The 23,165-nt window shown below is 38.8% G+C and overlaps 1 protein-coding gene across 2 annotated transcripts in view; it reads left to right on the top strand.

Moving 5' to 3' along the window:
• Window positions 1–23,165, top strand: part of RNF130 (ring finger protein 130) — a 41,744-nt gene that overhangs the window by 12,007 nt on the left and 6,572 nt on the right. For both annotated transcript variants that reach the window (XM_079319698.1, XM_079319699.1), the window contains exons 3-5: window positions 11,185–11,435; window positions 14,893–14,964; window positions 16,764–16,846. In XM_079319698.1, coding sequence (XP_079175824.1) covers window positions 11,185–11,435; window positions 14,893–14,964; window positions 16,764–16,846 — 406 coding nt within the window. The remainder of the gene's footprint in view (window positions 1–11,184; window positions 11,436–14,892; window positions 14,965–16,763; window positions 16,847–23,165) is intronic.

Genomic DNA, 23,165 nt, shown 5'->3' with positions numbered 1-23,165 from the left:
AATATTTACTCTTTCTTATGGTAAGCTTTAAAAAAAATGCAATTACTAGAGATTATGCATATTTTATCTTTGTGTATTTGAAATACTGGATTTTAGATGCTTGTGCTCAGTATACCCTGCAATCTGCCCTGGTTTGGGCTGAAGACTGATTCAAAATTAATGTTGGACTTGAAGTGTTCAAACTACATGACAGGCTAAAAATAATTTTCTAGAACTGAAGTAGCACCTGTGATGAAGATAAATGTTGCTCCACAGCCTTTGTTTTCATTGTGTTTTGGACATGTGAGGGATTTCCTCAGAAATTGCTTTGCAGAGCTTCCTGCAAATAACTTCCTGGTGTGCTGATGGTGGAACTGTAATTGTGTGTAATTTGTAGTCCTTTGGTGTAGCCTCAGCACAGGGAGGGTTTGGAATCCAGCATTCCCCTTCTTGAGAGTTATTCCAGGTGGGAGACAGATCCTGAACCTGTGCTTATGGGATGAGTATATTCTAACAATGTGTGTAAAGCAGACTTGCACACATTTGAGCCATTCCCTGGACTTCCTTTTTCTGCCTTGTCAGCTATAGCACTGCTTGTGTGCTTTTTAGGTGGTGAACAACCACATCATCTCAGAGGTCTCTTCCAACCTAATTGATTCTGTATGATCTGCTAATTAGATATTCCAGTGTACTACATCACTTCTCTTTAGTATTTTCTGTCCCTAAACCTTGGGAGGAGCTGACCCTGTGTATTTGAGAGCTGTTCTGCACTGATTAAATTAATGTGTTGGAGTTGATAGCAAGTGAGGATGGAGGTGAGACACCAGGTTGGTGTTAGCTCCATATGATGTCTATTGCTGTGCAGTATTCCTCTTTTTTTAAAAAAAATGCAGTCTTCACAAAATAATTTTGCAGCTGTGTTATGATGACCGAGTTAATGACTCTGTATTTTCTTTCCCCACACCAAGGAGAAAGTAGACCTTGTGTTATTTTATATTACTGCAACATAATCTTTGTACTGCTGCAAATCAAGCCTTAGACATATTCTATCTTCTTGGTGAAGCAGAGAGGAAAGCAGCAACTGCTTATAATGCACACTATGAACTGCAAGCTTTCCTGCTTGGATATTTGCATGAATTCCAATCACTCCCTCAGACAGTGTCTGTGGTAAAAATAAATAACACATTACACAGATTTATGTATGTTGCCCACCTGCAGAGAGGTGATTCCCTGTGAAAAGAGCTTTGGAAGCACTTTCCACCTGCAGGATTAATATTTTATCCAAGCTATTTTATGCTTGAATACACATTTGAAAATTTTATTCTTATGGAAATTTGCTCATACTCAAGATATTACTTAGCAGAGTGGCAATTCCTTCTGGTGGCTGGATAACAACTGTCACTCTGGAATCAGTCTATCATCACTGTGTCAAATGAACAGTTTCTACTGCTAATAGCAGAATTTGCTTTCTCTTGTGTCATAGTCTACCAAGTTTCTGCCCCTTCATTTTCACCTTTGAGTTTTAAAGGAGATAATGACCTTCAGTAATTGGTCAGCTTTCTTTTTAAATACCTGTACATCTGTTGATGCTATTTGCAACTTTATTTTCTTGTGCCTGTCCTTGTACATGTCAGTGTATACTTATTTTGCACAATCCTGTAGATGTCTTCTATCAGCCTAAGCAAAGGACACCTTTCCCAGCTCAGGTTATGTTAGCCTATGATGTCACTGGCAGGAAGGCAGTTTTATGAGTGGTTTTGCTTGCTGCTTCTGTTAAAGCAAAACTGACATTGTCTAATGTAAAAAAAGAGCCTATGTGGTGGAGAAAATATGTAATAGCTGTCTCCTTTATAAACAGTTATGGGAAAAGGAAGAAAATTCAGGTTAAATAACATTTTAATTCTTTTTTTGTTTCTGTGTTGTAGAGACGATCCTGTTAAGTACAAAATAGTTTAATTTGAGGAGGTTGGAACTAGATAATTTTAAGGTCCCTTCCAAACCAATTTTTGATTTTCTGATACTGAATTTCTCTCTTAAAATCTAGACTTTTATTTGGATTTATATGAAAGAATATATGTCAAACGAACCTCTAAAATTAAAATTTCATACTTAGAATTTATAGAAAAAGAGAAACACATGTAGAAGGCAGTGTCCAAATGAAGTTGCTGGATTCCAGTAACTATGGTTTATCAGCACCTAAGAAATTTCCAGAAGTATATAAACAAGTTCTAATATAACACTGGTTTTAGAAGATTTACCTGATACAGGTAAATATTTTAAGGTCTTTTGAACCAAGATGCAGACAGGTCATCAAGATCAGTCTTCATTGCTCTTCTAAAGAAACAACTCACTAGTTTTCTGGAGGAAGGTGTTTGTGTTCCATGGTGTGCACAGGTGATGTTCCCCTGCTGTGGCACTGTGCAAGAGCTGTCCAGCATGGGCTGTCCCAGAAACAGGCTCCTTCCAAGGGAAGGATTTGTCATGCCCTCTGTTCACTTGAAAAGCACACTAGTGTGGAAAGCAAGGGCTGTACTTGCTTTGAACTGTATCTGCCTGTATGTTCTGTGGATTGCTGTAGGTCAGTGGGTCAGAGGCAGGAGGGACAGGAAGCAATCTGGAGTTGATGCCATCCCATGGCTGGGATACAATTACAGAGAGCAGGGCTCCAAGTGTCACTGTCCTCTGCTGTGGCACTGATCCCTGAGCAGCTCATCTCTTAACTCTGCTGCTTGCCTTTTTCTCACAAATGTCTCTTTATGTAACTCTCAGCTGAACTGATGCATGGAAGCTCTGGCAGGGTGCACTGCAGATAATCTTGCACAAGTGTGTGCTGACGAATATTTTAGCTCTACACTAAATCCACTGCAAAACTTGCCCTAGATTACTGAGACCTACTTTTAATCCCCAGGTCAAAACTAATTTTATTGTATGTTACAATATTGCTATTAAAATGTTTCATTATTAATTTATCTTAGAATATTAGTGAAAAGAGCTGAGTCATGAAAGCTGAAGCTTTATAAAAGGCGAAGCAATTAATAGTCTAAGCATTGTTTACATATATTTGATCATTTTTTATGTTTGCTAATTGAAAATATGGAGAACAAGTGTCAACAGCTTTATTGTTGATCCTGTTTCCCACTGCATTCCTTGGAGATGTATCAATCAGGAAAATCTGTCACACAGTAGATGGGAGTGTCTGGCACTTATGTGCTGATTCTGGACCATAACACAGCACTTGTCTCTTCAAAGCAATCCAGGGAAACCCCTCTACAGAGCCATCATAGCCTTGCAGAACTCCTTACCAGTGTTTCTGTGTCATACATGCCTCATCCACAACTGAAATAACAGCAGTCAGACTCATTTTAACTCAGCCAGCTGAAAGGGTAATTAGTTCTGTGACTGTGAAAAGGCCCACGGGACTGTTAGTGACTGTAAGTAATTACATTCTTCTTCTTATCCAAAGTCTGAGCTCCAGCAGCAGAGTAATTCCCTGTATCTATGGACTCAGTAGAACTAAATTTGTGATATTAATCTATGAATATGCTATTTATAAACCTCTCAAAGTATTCTGTAGTGTCCTTGGGTAAGGCTGTCTTGCCATTTCTCTTTGGGGCTTTGCTGAATTTGTTTGGAATGATTGTCCATGTCCAGATTGATAGATCTGTACAGGAGTCTATAGAAGAAAATACATGAGTGTGACAAATTGACCTTTTTAGAAATCCCTTGGTTTTTTAGCTGCACCATTCATTAGGGGGAATACAAAGTGTTATCCAGAAATGGCAAAATGTAAACTACCTGCTAGCACCTGGTCACACTATGGAATGCAAGAGACATTTATCAAAATCCAAGTGAGTCTTACATTGATGAATGAATCAATGAGGTCTAAACTGCATTAATATTACTGATGAAGCAAAAATGCAACACTGTAACAGGTTTAGGGCATTAGGACATCAGAAGTATAGAAAGTGAAGAGAAGTTGTTTTCAAATTACAAAAATATCTTCTGAAGATAGATGGACCTAGATATTTCAGAAATGTGTGAAACTATGACACAGTTTTTTTCCGTGGTGTGTGATGTGTTAAGATTACACCATTTCCCTAGTCAAAGCTTAAAGTGATCCTTCAGCTTTTCATTAATTTGCATTTGTTTAAGGTTTGAATATGGAATTTGGTCTACTTTGTTAGCATACTAATACCTTAACAGTTTTATTCCTTAAAAGAGACTGCAAATCAGTTTACTTACCATCAACATGGCTAAATGCCATATAGAAATGTGTAAAAAAATATAAAAATCTGTGCACAGATTGTGGAAAGGGGATGATCAAGTGTTACATTTCTTTGTGCCAAGCTTTTTAATTCTTCTGACATTATTTAGGTGGAATGTCCATTTCCTTTAGAAAAGATAAAACTGCTATGCAAACAGGTGCAAAAAAAAAAGCATTGGTAAGAGAGGAAAGAGTGTGAAATGTCTGTAAAGTCATTGCAACATCTATCTGCTTTTCCTCTGTCTAGGCTTGGTTTTTCCCAGTGTAAAGAACGCAAAAGGTCACAAGCACAAAAAAAAAACCCAAAAACCCAAAAAAAAAACCCTCCCCCCCAAAAAAAATCCCCAAAGTAATTAGCAGAAGATAAAAGTCCTTTCACAGAAAGGGAATATGTGATATAAGTGGAATTATCGAGGTGATTCAAAGGAGGGGAACACAAGAAACCCCAAGCCCCCAAACCCAATGTCCCTACTATTCTAGGGGAACTCTGCTGCAGTTCAAATTCCAGGGATTTATAAAGTCTCTCCCCTTGGCCTGGCCATGGGTCTGTCCTCCTGCTGCCCATCAGAAGCATTGAAGTAGCATGTTTAAAGACTGAGCAGAGGTTTTGGAACTTGAGAGACTCTAACAAGAAAGAGGTGGGTGCATCTTGTAGCTTAATAGAGGATCCTAATTTTTCTAGCAGTGCTTAGTGTCGTATGACATGAGATGGAAGATAGAGAGGAGCTCCTTGGGTGAGGTGGGTGAAGAGGAAATGATCTGCAGAGTTGCTCAGCCTCTTTTGTACATGCTGATGTTGTGTTGTATGTGAGAGGCTGTGGGTGTTGGCTTTCCTGGAGTGTGTTGGGTGTTGGAGACAGACAGCTTGACCTTGACAAGCTTGAGGAAATCCAGGGGTGTAACTCCCCAGCTCATGTGTATCAGCAGGACTTGGACTTGTGAATGAAAAAGGATGTGGCTGTGACTATCTGGTTTGATTGTATGTGAACTTCTCGTTAAGAAACATTTCCCTAAATGTCAAAAGAGAACAATTGGGTTATGAAATAACGTGTCAGCAGTTGTCATCTAAATACAGCCCAACCATTTTCTCAACTGATTTTGCTATTTGGCTCTCCTTTTAGAAACTCTCAGTCAGAGTAGATTATAAAGAGGATCAGCAAGGACATTATACTGAGGCATTGTTTCATGTTTAATGAAGGAGGATGGGCTTTTAAGTTTATTGTTTATCACTTATTAATTTAATGTGCTACAGGCCAGCACAACAAGAATCTGATTAAGCTTTAATATTTGTTTCGAATTTAATTGTGTCACACCCATCTTTGAAAAGCTGCTCTTGCTGTTTCTGGTTTTCTAATCATATGCCTCAATCAATGCCTGTTTTTCTTAAAGGAGCAGGACTTTGTGATGGTCCCTGATGTCTGCAGTACAGCAGTGCCTGGCACTCTGCAGAACACTGAAGTGTGTGTAATCATGTTTAGAGGGCACAGAGCAGAGCCCTCTCTTTACTTGACAGTGTGAAATCTGTTGAAGTTCTTTTTGCTAAAAAGAAGAGTTTTAAGTGTTCTTCAGACTCACATTGACAGAATTTCACAGATGCCTTTTCCTCACTGAACTTGAAATACCTACTTCTTTGTTTTCTTGAGTAGAGAGAATTCCAGTTTTAATTTCAGAAGCTTTTTTATTTAGGTTGTTTAGTATAGGTTTGTGCAGAAAAGAGGCTTGTGATTTCTGAAAATACCTGTTCAGTGTTTTGGGATAGAAATTTTTTCCACTGGTTGTATTTAACTGAGGCACCCTGTGAAAGCCTGACTTTTGGGTAATAGTTTCATGTGCTGCTGCCCTTTATGACTTTTTTCATCGTAATTTTATAAAATCTGTTCTGGTGTCTGACATACATAAAATAGGCATCCTGTACAGGCAAGAATTCAATGTTTTCAAGATTATTAAGGCAAAAGGAAGGCAAATGTTTTAAAATGCTACCAGTCTCATTTTAAAACTGATGTATATTCCTTGCATTAAATTCTTGTCTTGTTTAGAATGCAATAACTGTCAAATATTATTGTCTTTTTCTGTTTTCAGAAGTATTTGATTTGGGACATCTCAGACAACATATTCTACTCTTGAGATTGCTCATGTGTTGACAGCTTGGATGTGCTCTTGTTTACTTTCTGATTAGATCAAAATAAAAATATGTGTGGCTAGACCAGTTTTAATGACTCTGAAGATATGCCAAGGCTCATCCTCTTGGTATCTGCTTTCCCATAAACCTGTTCAGAATGTAAGAGTTATTCTTCACAATGAATTTCTTTCTTTTGCATCAGACAAAAATGTTAAGGTACCTGATAAATGTGTGGGTTTCCCCACTGTTGTGCCATGGAATTTTTATTTAAAAACAGTTCTCCCCAAGCCTTTTCCTAGCAGCACAGCTTTGCTTACAGATCAGTATTCCTTTCCCATATCCTTCACCTCTTGAGTTCCATGGATTATATCCTCTGTGGCTGAATCCTTTCCCTTGCAGAGGTAATCCTTGCTTTTACCTCTGCTCTCATGCAGCTCAGATGAATTCTGGTGTTTTCACAGAACTCACAATCAGTCTCTTGAAATTTCATATACAGACATAGCTTTCATTAGTGGTTTTCTGCTTTCTTTGTCATTTTCTGGGCTCCCAAATTCAGTTGGAGTGGTTTCACTGTTAGTTGATGTTATTCCAAGAAATCTGTCGCTCTCAGTAATAGGAGTGATCCCTTTCCTGGGTACTGAATAGTAGGTGTTGCTGTCTTTTTATTTCTGACATAATGTGTTCAGAAGTGCTTAGCACACAGCTACAGGATTTTAATAGAAAAATAGGGAAGTCTGGTTTTTGAGGATGGGCAGTTTTATTTCCAGATACATTGTCGTGGTGATGATCCTAATGCTGCACTCAGAAAGGCAGTGGCATTTCTCTGTCTGAATCCAGCTTTCAAGTGATTGTCTGGACCAATCTTTACCTTTATCAGGAAATGGGGAATTTGTGTTTCCTAAGGAAGTACTCTGTCATTTTCACCAACAGAATTATTTAGGTAAATGTGCTACGTTTAGGTTTTTCAGAAAGAAGTGATGAAAGGACTCGGTTGCAGTAAAATTTTCTCTGCTATTTAAGGAGAGGGCAGTATTCTTACACAAGCATGAGATGAGTGCAGTCTGTGTGCTTCATGCTGTGTCTGCAGCATCAGCAGCCACTATCAGACTTATTGCAAGGACTTCAGCTTAAAATATCAGCCATTAGCAAATCACTGACCTTTGTTATGAGTGTGTGAATTAATTCTCAGTTCTCTGCAAACCTTGTTGCATCAAATCACAGTAGTTCAGTGCTTCTTACAGTGGTCTGTCACTTTCCACACTCGAGGTGGTTTTGCCCTCCCCATCTGCAAGAAGGTGGTTGAAGCATTGCAGCCTGATTGGCAGTTGCATTTTGCCAGGCTGCCATTCCCTGCAACCTCCAGTGCATCCAGGTGGATTGAAGGTGCCTGAAGTCTTCTTTTAATCCTGCCTGTCTTCAGCTTCAGCCTGGTATCCTGGATATAGTTATTCATATTTTGATCTTCAATAAACATTTGTTGGTCAAGAATCAACAGCAACAATGAAAAAAGAAACTACCAAAAAAATCCCAACACAACAAAAGCACCACAAATATTTGCCTGTGATGACACTTGTAACATTTATTTGAGGTGACTTTTTATTGACTTTCTAAGCATGCTCTTTTAGAATTGCTAAGAGATGTGAATAGGTCAGTGAGAGAGCAAAGCAGTTTCCTTATGAACTCTACAGGAAATTTCTGGATGTTGCTGTTTTTCCCATAGTCTTGTTTTTACTGTCTTCTCAGCTTCTAAGTTCTGTCTTCTGCTCACACAATGTAACATTACACAGATTTAATGATTAGTCACAACTTCATCCCTTTTCATACACAGAGTTGTATAACTATCCTAATTAAACATGTGCATGGTAAAATTGCAAGCTGGAGAGAGCTGCCTGGGCTTGGATGATAGCAATTAAATGATTTATGTTTACAGGCATCAATATTTATCTTATGCCTACCGTCTGTCCTAGCTTGTCATCTGTGATTCCATGTTCATTAGCTTTAGTAAGCAATCCAGATTCTTTTCTCTGGACACTGTGTTCTTGGCTGAGGAGAATATTGCTTTTTGTAAGATTATGGAGTAAGACCATATTCCGAGCTTCACAAATACTCTTAGTCTTTCTGTCTTCACCTGAGGATTTTTTTTTTCTGCTAAAGTTTCAGAAATGCAAGGTTTCAAGGTGCTTAAAATAAATGAGTCACTCTCTCTTCCTGCCCCCAATTGTTCTCAAACAGGGAGTTCTTGCTAAAATTATTTAGGGTGATGCCCCTGACAAAAATACGGATGAACCAAGTCCCAGTTTCCACTGAGCTTCGGTATGTTAAACAGACACCATTTATTTTTCTTTTTCTGCAGTTCTCCTTGGCTTTGGCAGGGTCAGAAGCAGCAGTAGCACTTTGGCTGTTCCCAGTAGAGTCATTTGGAATGCAAATCACTTTGCAGTGATGCCAGAGGTTCCCATTGTGCTGGGCTTGATACAAAACGCGTGACAGATTGTCAGCTTTGTCACATTCCCTGGGCAGAGGGGAATAGGTAGAGGCTTCAGCTTTGGATTCAGATGGAACTGGACTAATATCAGAAGATCTTTGTCATCTTTGCTTTGTAGATAACTATAAATCATGTTAGAATATTACATTGAGTGCCTTATCTTGATATTTTGATACTAACGTAATTTCTCAGTGCAAATAAATTCCTACTGGGGAAGCTTAGCAGAACATGTCCTCTAGGGAATATGGTCTTCCTGTACCCTTCCCTGCTTTTCTTCTCTGTCTGAACTAGATATGAAGAGCAGAAGTGAAGTCTGGGAAAAATATCAAGCAATGTAAATTATTCTCTTGATTGATCTTGCACTATCTGAGTTGCAGGGATTTGGGGTTGCAGGAGCATGTGCTGCATCCACAGGATCTTGCAGGAAGGGTGTTTCTTGTGCTGCAAAAAAGTACTGCAAGATTGGGCAGGAACTGTCTTCCCAACTGGACAAATAGGAATCTGGGTAGATTTCCATGAAAATGAAGTTAGTGATGGACTTTCACTCTGAGATTTGCTGTCTATTAAATGTATTGGTTATTTTTGCATGAAACCGGACTTGGTACTGAAGTGTCTCCTGAGAGCTGGATGAAACTTGATCTTGTGTGAGTCTGTGCTGTACTAGAGATTAAATAAATTGTGTTGAGTTTTCATTGCTATTCAAAGCTTTTGAATTACTGTGGCACTGTTTCAAAAATATTCTGAAGGAAACACTGAACTTTCTTTTCCTGTTCAATCCCATGTTAGCAGGACAAAACCTGAATCATTTTGCCATTTCAATTTTAAATAAAGATGAGTTTAAATTTATTGAGGAAAGCAATTTGAGGACTGTGGAATGTTTTTTTCAATTATTGTGCTAATTCTGATTTCTGAGATTATCAGTTTTGATTCTTTTGAGTAGCTCCATCAGCACAATCCACATCACCAGCATTGGTGAACTTAATAGGAAAACTGATGATAGTGGCTGTAAATGTTACTATTTAGCATGGTGAATTCAAAGAGTAACAAGAGAACATTTAAGACTGTTGCACAACTCCATTAAAAGTCCCCATTTTGGAAAATCATGTAGCCAATACCCCGAGTTATTGTACCCAGGGTTTCAAAGATGCTGCTCTTTTGGCTCTTGAACATCATTTTGTGGATACAGTAGTTTCTTAAAAATTGGGTTTTGATTAAAAGACTTTGAACAAATGCCTTATGTTAAAATAGGACCTCATGTTCTCTGCTGTCACACTAGATTCTCTGTAGCTTAAATCCACTCTAAATCCAGAATCTTGGTGCTGAACTCGTTTGCCTTATACAGTTCCTCTCTGAGGAAATGTGAATTGGAGCAAGCAGATGGAACAAGCAGATGAACAGACTTTGTAAGCATTTTGAAAATAGGTCTTGAAAGGGTTTTTGGTATAGGAAGCAAATAAGTCTGGATGAATAAGAATGAAACTTCACAAGGGTTTTTTTTCTTTCTGGCTTTGGTTTTTCTAAAACTTTTCTTTCTTTGAACTTAGAATTACCCTGTGTTCAAGATCCTCTTTTTTTAATGGGGTCTTTGCTTTAAAACGTAGGTGCTCTCTCTGCTGTGTAGGTGATTTTGTTCTTTTTCAGCAAGGCTCATGGTTTTCCTATTATCCTTGTACCAATAATTTTCCCTTTGGGACAGGAAATAGTCTAGAGGCAAGACACTATGAAAACAGATGGGCTACACATTGAAAATGGAGCTGATGAAGCTGACAGCCTCTTTGCAATCCTCTCAAGCGTGTCTTTGTACGGGTGATAAAATCAGCTGTCAAACTTCTGCCAAGTTTTTTCAATTCTTTTTCTACTGTGAAGCCACATAACCATGCAAGGGAACTTGCATAACTCTCCCCAGCAGCATCCACAGCACTGCCTATGCTAAGGGTGCTCAAGCAATATTCTCATATTCTCACTCATCTCCTAAGTGTTTTTCTGAGAGTTGCCTGTTTAGGTATTCACTGCTTCAGATCTGGAACAAATGTACATTTGAAAGCTAGTTCAGACTTCATGCAGTAATTACAATGTGGGAAGGACTGTGTAACCAGCAGTAGAGATCTGTTACTATGTGTGGAGCTGCAGAGAGCCTGCATGTTAATACTCTAATTTGAAAATCTGAGTTTGAAGGACAAGGCATGAGTAGAGTGCCCAGTAGCATGTTCCATGTGCCATAGATGGTTTAGATTAAAACTTCTTGAGTTGTCAAATAGCTTTGCATTTGGAAAATCTTGTGAGCAGACTGCTGTGTTAATTTTAAATAGCAATTGAACTTTTTTCCCCTTTTTATAGGAACTGGAGACATTGTTGCTGTCATGATTACAGAATCAAAGGTTAAGGAGATCCTGAATTACTTGGAAAAGAATATCTCTGTCCTGATGGCCATAGCAGTGGGGTCCCGTGTTCCTCCAAAGAACTTCAGTCGGGGCTCTCTAGTCTTTGTGTCAATATCATTCATTGTCTTGATGATCATTTCTTCAGCTTGGTTAATATTTTACTTCATCCAGAAGATCAGGTACACAAGTGCACGTGACAGAAATCAGGTAAGGGGTCTCTTCTCTTAAGTTATGGAGATAATATTTCTGTGTACAATAACTAATAGAGAAAAAATAAGGAATGCCCATCAAACTGGTGTTAAGAACATCTGTTACAAGGCAGAGCATATTGTCAGACAAGGATTTTTATACAGCAAAGTGTTTGCATCCTGAGCAGCACTGATATAGATCCTATTACATGACAGAAGGAATAAACTGAAGCAAAATACTTGAGTTTTGGTTTGTGTAAGTCCAAAAGTAAGATGGATTCTGTGTTGGCTGAATACTGAATGTATGTTGGGAATGAGGAGGACAGTTAAGTTGTGAATCAACTTGTGTAGTGAGCAAATGTTATTAATTCTCTCCATGCTCTTAATGATGTGTTCTGTAATAGTTAATTCAGAAATTGTACGAAAATATTTCCAAACCATAATTTGTCATGAATGTTAGAGTAAAAAAACTAAGATGTAGGGCTGCTTAGAGGTCTATGTTAACTTTCAACTTTATTTGACATTACCCGTGGTAAGGAGAGCCTAATTTTCCTGCCTAATTATGCCTAATATATTTCAACCAAAATTTTGTCCAATATGCTTTTTTTACATTCTTTTTCAACTCTTTATTTGTTTAAGAACTGAGTTATGTATGACCATATACAGACATCTAGACTAAATCATGTTGTCAATTCAAAAACACAGATAAACTTTAGGAGTAAATATTTTACTGGAGTGGACTTAATGACCCTCCATAGTGTGCCTTGGCTTTTATTGAGAAGGGTCAGTAAAGCTCAGGAAATCCACTGGGCCCTCTTTGCCCTGTCTCTCTGTCAAGACTAACTTAGAAACCTCCTGACCTCTAGTCACTGTCCCCCCTCTTCCCCAAATTACAGCTGATACACAGCAGCTGACTATGGGTCAGTTCCTTGGTTTTCTGTCAGACCTAAAACAAATTCAAACTTACAAAGCCTCTGCTGTGGCACAGGATTTCCTTTTCAACTACTATAAATAATGTCTGATGCTGCAGGTCCCATGGGCATCCTGTAGATTTTCCTAAGGATGTCATTCTTAAATGACCACACTGTAGCTGGTACTTAGTGTGGTCCCTTGGGATGGTGAAAGTTTAAATATAACTGTAATTTAATGAATGTCTGTGGAATACTAAATTGTGCCTTCTCTATCCCCTACATGGCTCTAGGCTCCTTCCAAATGTCCACGTTTCAAAACAGTTGCTCCATTGGGAAAGGGCTCTTATGACCTTTTTTCTTTCTTTAGATTTTTACAAAGGTCAGGAGAAACTTGATGAAAATTTTATGTGGTTTAAAAAGCTGAGCTTATTAAACTTTAATAAGCAGGCGGCGACAGCTACAGCTTATTTTTACAGAGCTTTGAGAGCTTTCACAAAGACTGTACTGTTAGTGATTAAATAACTTGGTTTAGGCTATGATCTTGTTTTAAAGTTATGTCAAGGTGCAAGTTTTTCTGGTTTTTAAATCAAAGCCATCACAAACTTGCTGTCTCTTGTAGATAACACAAGTAGATATTGGCATTTCTCATCATTATTCTTGCACATTTCCACCAGAGGTGTGAAACTCTTCTGCATGTGGGAGTGACCTTTTTCATCCAGACAGGTGTGGGTTTTAAAGGCAAGCATGTGCTGTATGCCTGTGCCCTAACTTAGCAAAATAGGAAATCCTGACTATTTCCAGTGTTAGCATGAAAGAGTAGTTGTTAAAATTAGAAAATGGAAGAGATTGACCTCTTAAACGGAAGAGATGGAAGTTATTATTTAGCAAATTTATTTATGTAAATGAACTTCAATATGTTGGAAGAGTTCTGCTGAAATATTATGCTTTCGATGGGAAAATAATCTTTAAAATTTTTTGTAGTGCATATACAATTACATGCAATAGAATGAAATGCAGATACTACCCACATTTACTTAGCTGGTAGAGTTGAGCATTTAAGTTAAATGTCATTTCAGCCTCCTTCCTCTCTTAGTAATGACACTTTTGGTTATGCAATGGTTATCTACTCCAGCAGTGTGCCCAGTGTGTTGTGTGTCATTAAGTACTCAGGCCAATATCCTTGATCCAGGACATGTAATTTAGATGTGCTTATATTGACCAAATTCTCACATACTGAAGTTAGGGTGAGATTTCTGCCTTTAGGAAGCATAAAATTTCCCATCCCATGCTTCTGATGCTGTGCTTCCTACATGGATGTACTTCAGTAGCTGGAACTGTGTATCTGATTTTTTTCAAATCCTTGCTCTAAAAAATATAAAATAAGAGCTACTGTTCTGTGAAAACCACAAGGAAGAAAAGTGCTTATGTAATTCTAGAATGTGGTACAGTCAGTTGTGATACAGACTTCTGAGCTCATTGTGTTTCTCACATAAAAGCAACTTTCATTGCAGTTTGCATGTGAGGAAATGTGTGATACAGGGACACACCTTATGAAGGATTTGGAGTTCAGTTTTATTAAAAGTGGGCACAAAACCCCACACATTCATTGCAGGCTGCAGGAGAGGTTTTGAGAGCTACATTCTCAGAAGCACTCTTCCCTTTCAAAGGCAGAATACTTACTACAGGTTGGAGGGAGAAGAGGAAATACATAACTTCTGGGTTTTAAGTCAGTTGTAAACTGATGTCTCATGTCCCTGAAGGAAGATGACAGAATCTTTGTTTCATTCAGTGCCTGTCTCTGGCACCCCAGTGGGAAAACAGTGGCTAAACAGTTCATTATTGGCTGAGAAGTGGGCATTTCCTCAGGAATCAGCACTTGAATGTCAGAAAAGTCTCCTTTCATCCAGCTGTGGTGGTTGTAAAGCAGCATAAACAGGAAAAAAATAATTTGGCTTTTGCATTCAAATTGAGGTTATCTTCTAACCAGTATTAATTTCAGCATTATTTAAGTCTGTATTGGGTAATTTAGATTTTGTGACCCATCAGTTTTTTCTTTTATGAGATCCTGGTGGTTTTGGATTATAGCAAGAGAGAAACTAGGTTACACTGCATCTCAGAATAAGATCAGCCTGCTCAGAGGGGAAATATAAAAATAATTCAAGCTTAAGTGAGCAAGCAGTATATTACAGTACACTGAATAAAAATCAGTATGAACAAAATATAATGGAAATCATTGGGAGGGGACATTGTTTCAGCTTTTGTCCTGCAACCTGGGTTTGATTAGTTTTGCACATCAATGTTGATTCACTTCTGTGGACTTCTATACAGTCAGTGAGTTTTATGCCCATGCTTGTGGGGAGCATTTGAGGATTCAGTTGTTGGCTGTTTTTCCTTCTTGATGAATCTCTGTGCTTTGCTGTGTTTGCATTTTATCTTATGTGTTGGCCTGCTGCCATAGTGTGTATTGCAATGGTATTATTGAGTCCAAATAAGTCATTATAAAGGACACTAATGAAGCTTGTTTATCAGGGTTAATTTGTGTTCTCTTCTCTGTCACTTTATTAGCGTCGTCTTGGAGATGCTGCCAAGAAAGCCATTGGTAAATTGACAACCAGGACAGTAAAGAAAGGTGATAAGGTATAACAATAAGATTTCAGCATGATAAACTTTAGCATCGTGTTTGTTTACTGGGGAAACAATCTCAGTTTTTTCTTTTGTTTTTGATTTGTGACTTTGCCTTCCTTGTTGGAGGCTTACTTTGTCCTGTGGCACAATATTTTGTTTAACCATTAGTATTGATGTGTGCTGTAAGTCTGTATATCTCAAAGAAGTTTTCCTTGCTTAAATACTATTTGCACTCCATCTGGCAACTGTGTCTGAGGGTGGTTTTGTGTGCTGGCTGACTGGGAGGGTGTCTTGGCATGAGAACATAGGGCTGGCATTGTTTATGTGGAATTATAAAGCTTAGAACTTTATCATATGTGAGTTCTGTAAAGGAAAAATAAATTTAAAAGACAGGCAATTGAAGATAATCTCTTAAGTAAAATATGGCTATTCGGTAAGTTAGGGGGGAGCATAAAGAGGTATTTCAGTCAAAGTTACTCCAAGAATGTTTGTATACTTCTAGTATACAAACTAAAATATATGGTGTGTTATGTCCTAATCTTTTTCCACTTTTGTAAGCAATATTGCTTTAGTTTTGATTCTGAAAGGAAAAAATAGTAATTGAATCTTGCTTAATGTTTTAGCTTTGATTTTCAAAAGACAGGGGAATTCTGGCTATGATTTGATTTTTAAAATATTATATCTTAGGACCTTTTTATTGTGATTCCTTTTTTCTTTCTTATCAACACTATCAGCAGTGGGAGATTATGAAGTTATAGGAAAATTTCCTTCCAGAGAGAAGGCAGAGAAAATGTCTTTCTGTTCTTCCTCCCTCCCTATATAGTTCTATTTCAAAACAGCCCACTGCACTAAATCTTTTCTGTAATTGGAGAACATACAAATTAGAGGAATTTTTGCATGTAGAACAATGCTGTTGTCCTGACAGCAAAAAGTGAGAACTGGCAAGTGCTATGTAGGTTGCAGTACAGACAGCATGAGGTGCATGTGCAGGTGAGCAGAGTGGGAAAAACTTTTTCTTCCTCAGAGAAGCCATCAGGGTTCTCTGTGTGCTGACCAGGAGTGGCTTTGGCCTTGCTCTGCTCTCTGTCTTGGTGTCTGGCTTGTAGCTGGTTGGCATGAAAAAGAATAATGAAGTTGAACTAAGAAAAGGCACAGCCTGGTTTGTGTCACAGGCCCAAACATTTTAAATATGTCTTGTTGATGGCCTATCTGTATACAAATGAAGTTCTCCCTTTTTTCATTTGGAATTTTAAAATATCATATTTTAAAATATAGTTTTAAAGAAAAAAGAAGAGCTGGTCAATCAGTGATTCTCATATTCATGTCTTGGTAAAAATTTTGATAATTCTGCAAGTTAGCAGCAGACACAAATGTGGGACTACTCTGCACTAAGTAAATTGTGCTTGTTCTGGCTGTGAAAATGAGCCCCAGAATTCTTATTCTGCCAAAACAAACAAACAAACAAAAAAAAACTGAATACAATCTAATTGTTAGCTCCAAGCTGGAAGTAAAAAGAAGGAAATTAGGAAAATCTCCACTATATTTTATAACGATTTCACTGAACATTAAAATCACCTTAAGCCTTAATTTATGTATCAAATGATGATTTACCAGCTCCAAGAAGGGGGAGTTTTTGCATGTATGAGATGCTTTTCTTGCTTAAGTCATGTTGGGATATAATAATCCAGTCATTGGGTTTATAATTTAGTAACAGCCACTTGGCACAGTGCAGTTCATGTACTAGTCACAACTACTTTGACATTTGTCATAGCCTCAACTCTTGACTTGAATTCTCATTCTATTCATTTTAGGAAACAGACCCAGACTTTGATCATTGTGCTGTCTGCATTGAGAGTTACAAGCAGAACGATGTTGTTCGCATTTTGCCATGCAAGTAAGATAATAAAGTTGCTTTGTTTGGAAACTATTCTCTTTTGGTGTTCTTTTGTTTCATTTCATGTAATAGATGCATTGCAATTCACAAATGCATTTGTTGGATGTTTCCAGTCCTAATAACAGCCACTTTATTTTAGACCATGGTGCCAGAAGGTGGGAAGGTGGGTGCTGGCACTGTTAGGACAGTGGAGATTAAACAGAATTATAATAAAGATATTATCAATGGAGCTATTGAGATTGCAGTGAGGAGAAGGAGTGCAGGTTTAAGGACCAAGTGATGGGCAGACTCAAAGCACTTCAGTATAATGAGCCAGGTACAGCTGCAGCATTCTGCCCTGTAGATGTACAACAACTGTCTGCTGTTCCTGAAACTGTAGGGAATGGAAATGCAGTCTTTGCAACCTTCATACCACCTGACATTAGTCAACCACTGTGCTGTCATCTGTCTTCGGTCTCTTCAATGCAGTGTGATCTTGGCTCGTGTCTGAAGATTTGTACTTGCTGGTGATTCTGCATTGCTGCTTAAAATGTAACAACTTCCTCCCCCTTTTATAGCATGGTGTTGACATTTACAGGTTTTCAGTCTGCTTCCATTCCAATCCCATTCTTGGGTTGTTTTGGGACATTTTCCTTTGAGAAATGCTTTTAAATATTTTTCCACCCGGTGGTTGATTTTGATGAATCATACATTTTGGTAGCGTTACCAAGGACATCTTTCCCATGTGTTCTGAAATGCAAAGCTTTCTCCTCATCTCCAGACACAAAACCCACATGTAAATTAGGTTGTATATGTGCAGCCAGATCCAGTAACCTGGCTTGTGCTTGGTACATGAATGGTTCTGCATGATACTCCAGAAGCAGCAAAGTCATGTGTTGGAGTCCATCTCCAGTCAGGCAGCAGCAGCACATAAGAGCTCGTTATTGGTCTTCTAAATCCTCCTGCAGGCTGTTCTGAGTAACTTGAATATCTTCTAATATGCAGGGTATTTCCATCATCATAAAAGGAAAACAGTATCATTTTATATCTTACTGGTCAAAATATGTGTGCATTATACTTCCGAAGCCAAACTCTAATTCAGTTTACTGTTCTTCTGTGTTCCTTACTGCTAGAACAGCAGGAAACAATGACCTGTTTTAGATTCTCAGTGTTGTTCAGCTAAAATACCCTACAACTAATTATTTAGAAACTCTCATTGAAATATTCAAGAATAGAAGAGTTTAGATTGAAAAGATTTGGGAGCTTTTGGTCATGTGGATGTGTGCGTTTCTTTTTTAAAGTTTGGTCACTTTTACCAATGTGCTCTTGCTCTGAAAAATGTATTCCTGAGTGTAAAGTAAGGATTTCAGAGTTACATCATTTATTGCAATCTCACATGAAGCTTGTGTAGGTGAATTAAGCCCTGCTCTTTGGATATGTTCTGCAGAAGGTAATTCAGAAATTAGAGGAGGAACTTCTGGGAACTGCACACCAGTCTTGGACCACGGAGATGATTGTTTTGTAAACTGCCTCTTAAGAAAGCCTCTCTTGTGTAGCTCTGCTGTGAGGCTCAAGGACATGGAATGAAAGGTCACAAGTCCCACTCCTCTGTGCCTTTCTCTTGATACTGAGCAAAGGCCAGGAGGAGGTCCTTGCCAGTAAAGAGAAAATGAGTCTTTGGGGGAGGAAAACAACTGTTCCCACTGAGCACAAGGCAGAGCTGGAATTAAAAGCCAGTTAAAGAACTGCCCCTGTGCAAGCAGTGGATACGTTGCTGATACCCAGACCATTTAAACAAGGTGATTATTGATTTATTTTTTAAATTAAAAGGAAAGTCCTTTTTCTTCTGACACCTTTGTTGAGCTGCAGTCCTGCAGGCAAGAAGCTCTGTGCTCTTGGGGATAGTTACAGCTGCTCAGGGAGCTGCATGCAGGTGCACCTGGCTGCCACCTCAGCACAGCCTGCCCCAGTGCAGTTCCCATGTAAAGGAGAGATCAAGGCTCTTGTATAGATCATTTTCTGTTCTGTTTTTCACAAGAGTGTAAGGTCAGCAAAGGCTCAGATTTCATTCCTGCTGAAGGTTGTATGACAACTTTTGTGTTCGCTTTCTACTTCTTTTTTACTTCTCACTTTTCATTTGCTGCATCCCAGCTTTTAAGCTGAGTGCAAAACCATCTAGGCTAGACACAAACAGTGAGATGGATGCTTTCCACAAGACATTTTTATATTTGGAGATGAAATGCCAACTAGTATCTTCAAAGATAGGCCCAATAAATTTCAGATTCCATGTGAGATTTTTCAGTTTTCAGTGCCTGAGATGCTTCTCCCCAAATCTTGTTATGGAGATTTAACTCCTTTCTACTTCCTCATATTTCAACCTTCCATTTTAGTGCAGCATACAATGTTAGTTAAAAGAAAAAAAAAAAACCAAACAAAAACCAAACAGCACACAGACAATAAAACAAAGCCTACAAGAGAGTTTGTAAGCCAGATGAGAAGATGAATTGCAAGAAAACCATGGAGAAAATTACTTGACCAAGAGGAAGCAAGTAAAAGGCTAGAATTTCTTCTTACTGTGCTTGTTGGGGAAGCTGTAATCATTAGACAGTTGGAACCACTGACATGTGACATCTTTGCTGCTTTCATCAATTTAAAAGTAGCCTTTCTCTTTAGTAGCACAGTTGTTCTCCTCAGTTAAGTATGTCCTGTCACACTGTGCTTCAGCAGAGAAATCTGGTCTGGGCAGACAAACAGCAGGCAAAATCTACAGCAGCTGAGCAAGTTGCACCTAAAATTCTGTAGCAAAACACCACATTTGTGATGCAAAGTTTTGTGGCGTGCAGGAAACTGTGGCAAATTTTAAAATAAACTAGAGTGAAAATGGTAGAAATTTAACTGCATTGTTTGCAGTAGTTCATTTTATGCTTCAAAGAGAGATGTTCAGTACCAGCAGCCTATGGCCATACCTATAGCTTTAGTGCACAGAGGGACAAGCAGCCACCTATTTTAGGTGGCTTCCAATGGTGGCTTGAGGAATGTGTCCTTTGTGAATGTCATTATAGAAGTGAAAAGTAAATAGAGGAAGCATTTGTCAAAGAGATCCTAGCAAAAGACAAACCTCATGGACAATTTTCTTTATTCAGATAGTTTTATTCTACCATCACACTGTTGCATCTAGAGGCTGAAAAGGTGAAAAGTGGTCAGGAGTGGGTAGTGTGAAGGATTAGTAAAGAATAAGGGAAAGGGAGAGCAAAGTTACAGTTTAGGGAAGAACAGAAAATGACATTGGGAAGGGCAGAAAAGTGGCCAAGGGTGGAAGGAAGAAATTAACAAGGTAGGAAAACAATTAAAAGCATAGCAAATACTATAAAATAAATGGCTTTTGAGCAAAAGTCTTAATTCCTGTCTTGGGCAAGAAGGAGGAAAGTGACAAAAGTGACTAAACTAAATTTTAAGACTTTTGTGTTTAATTCTGTGCTGCTGCAAACATTTTATTTTTAAGATCAAATTAACATAGAGTCTTGATGGCATCCTTTCTGCTTCCTGCAGTGCCTTGGATCCCAGGGCCAGGGAAGCAGCTGCCTTCAGCAGTGGCCAAAAATCCTGCAAAGGGTACCTTTGGTGGATGCTGCACTGAGAGCAGGGAAGGGTGGTGAGCTCTAGGGGAGCAGCACTCATAAATCATTCAACCCTTCTCCTTTTGTGATGTGTGAATTTGGAGGCCTTACACCACCAGCAGAGATTGCTACCTCACCTTCTCCCCTGTGAAATGCTGCAAAGAAGCTGTGTTGTACAAGAGTGGGTGTTATGGTGTTTATTACCAGCTGGAGGGCAACTGGATGAGGTGTGCTGACAGAGTGGAAAAATACCTGCAGGTGACCTGCCTGGAGCTGTGCCCACATGGGAGGCTCTGTCAGTGCTGCCAGCCTGGCTGCTGGCCCTGCTCCCTCCAGCCCGGGGCTGTGTCACACCTGAGTCCCCAGGGTGGCTCCTGGGCAGCGTCTGCAGCTGCTGTGACCAGGAGCAGCTCCCTGGGAACTCATCACGTTTATGGGCTTGGAATACCAGTGACAGAAATAGGAAGATGGAGGAGGTTTATGACAGCAGTAATTGCAAGGGCTTGCTTTGTCAGGGTGAGGTTTTAAAATAATTGTTTGCTGTCGTCATAACTGCTTTTTCACTCTTGCAAACAGAGGAATCCAGACAGAGCCTGAGCCACAGTGATGCTATCAGCAAACATTTTAAGAGGTAGAGAAATTGTGTAAATAGTAGGCAGAGCCATGCTTTCTAAATCAATAACCTTTGGAGAACTGCACTTCTTTGAATCAAATTAATAAACATCTTTGAAGATTTAGGAACTAAAAGCAAAGAATTAGGAGGTCACAAAAACAATTTGGCTGTGTATATAAATATATCAAAGTGCTAATGACTTTTTAAAATAACTCACAGTATTTAGTGGATGCATGTTGGCATCTATATCAGTTGCCTGCTTCACTTGATCTGAGTGCTTCTACAGCACTGATTAGCCAATAATGGTATAATAAAGCTGTTTTCATACTTCTGTGGAGTCTTGATGTCTGCCCTTACCCAAAATACTAGATTTTCAGGTTTGTTCTACATTAAAATACGGACTCCAGAGACTTAAAACATAAAAAAATAAAAGTCATCATTTGCCTAACATAGAAAAATAGCATCTCTCTATGTTTCAGAATATTTCAAACCATTATGTATCACCTAGAGTTTCTAAACATTGTTTCCTGTAGTGTTGTGAGTAATAAAGGGAATGCATTGAGACTTAATAATAATTGAAGTGAGTCTATTTTGGATGATGATTTGAACAGAAGACACTGTACATACCCTGTTTTTTGTGGTACCCAGTTTGCTAGAGGGCACAGGCAAGTGACTAATTGAGGTTCTTTTAAGTTTCTATTCCTGTGTTATCTGGGATAGAGATAAGCAAAATTCTTTTGGTGTCCATCTGTCCATCTTCTGTTGACTATTTTGCACCCTAATTTTGCATCTTTAGTTAGTGCAGGTAGGACATACAGCTGTAGCTGCCTAGAATTTAATTATGTTGATATTCTTTAGTCCCTCCATCAGCCTGAATAGACATAGACAATAATTATATAATGTCTTTTGCCATGTTTAACAGTTTCAGATTGCTTTCCAGAGATTTAAAAGAGAATTGTCTGGTAGCATGCCTCATTAGGTCTCATTTTAGTTTTAAAATCCCAAGAGATAGGGAGCAAAGAATTCCCAGATTTCATGCTGAGCTTTCTGAGGCACAGAGCACAAGTGTAACCTGAGCAAGGATGGTGAGAGAGAATCTCAGCTTTATGCTGCCTTGGGGGCACACATGGCCACCTCTTCAGACCCTGCTGGTGCCTCAGATGGATAGCAAGAGCTGTTTGTTCTGCCCCTTTCCCTGCTGGCTCCAGAGCACAGCTCTTCACTGCCTAAGCACCCTTGTAATTGCTGATCTTTGTCATGATCACCAGTTTTGTTTGGGTGTGCCTGCTCTTACTGGCTCTGCAGTCAGCACCACTGGAAATGAAGGATCAGGGCTCTTATCACAGGAATTACCATAGGCAGTTACTCAGACTGGGTTATTGTGAGTATTTGCTAAAGCTATATTGGGTAGACAATCCTGTGGTACCCATTTCTGCCATTAATATGCTCTGAAAAGTTCTTTGCCTTTTGAAAAGCTAGGAGGGCATTTCATTTACTTTCTTTAATTTATGTACCTTGTTTTGGTCTCTGCATAGTCCTTCCTTGTTATACTGATTTATATCAATCCCAACACTTAGATTTATATTCATGTATGTGACTAAGATTTTGAATGCAATGTAGGAGGCAGTTCACACTGTTGCCTATTGCAGAGTTCCTTGCTGTGCAAATAAGAGCCCAATTTGCCTTTCCATCTCTGAAAGCCCAGTTTGCCTCTGCTTTTATTTGTATGACAACTGTATGATGATGGACATGTTTTTCTTCTTGATATCAAGAAATACTGATGGCAGGGAAAGCCTTTTTACTTCAGTGTGATAATTATAAAAGCCTTTTCAAAGTCAAACAGGAATGTGTTTATGTTGGTTCCACTGACTTGTGAGCAAAATTGACAGGTGTTGGATCTGTGCTCTTCCTACCAAGTTTATGGTCAGATTCTGCATCAAAACTGAGACAAGGCTGTAGACAAGGTAATGGTGGAAATGGCATTACATTGTTTCTACCTTACATCTACTACTCATAGCCACAATCAAAGAGGGGGAGAGGCAAGGGGAGAACTAAAATCTTCAAGCATTTCCTCCTAATTGAACTACTAATAAAGGATGACAACAAGCAA

The sequence above is a fragment of the Erithacus rubecula genome, assembly GCF_903797595.1.
Source record: "Erithacus rubecula genome assembly, chromosome: 16".
Taxonomy (NCBI): domain Eukaryota; kingdom Metazoa; phylum Chordata; class Aves; order Passeriformes; family Muscicapidae; genus Erithacus; species Erithacus rubecula.
This window is presented reverse-complemented; position numbering and strand designations above follow the sequence as displayed.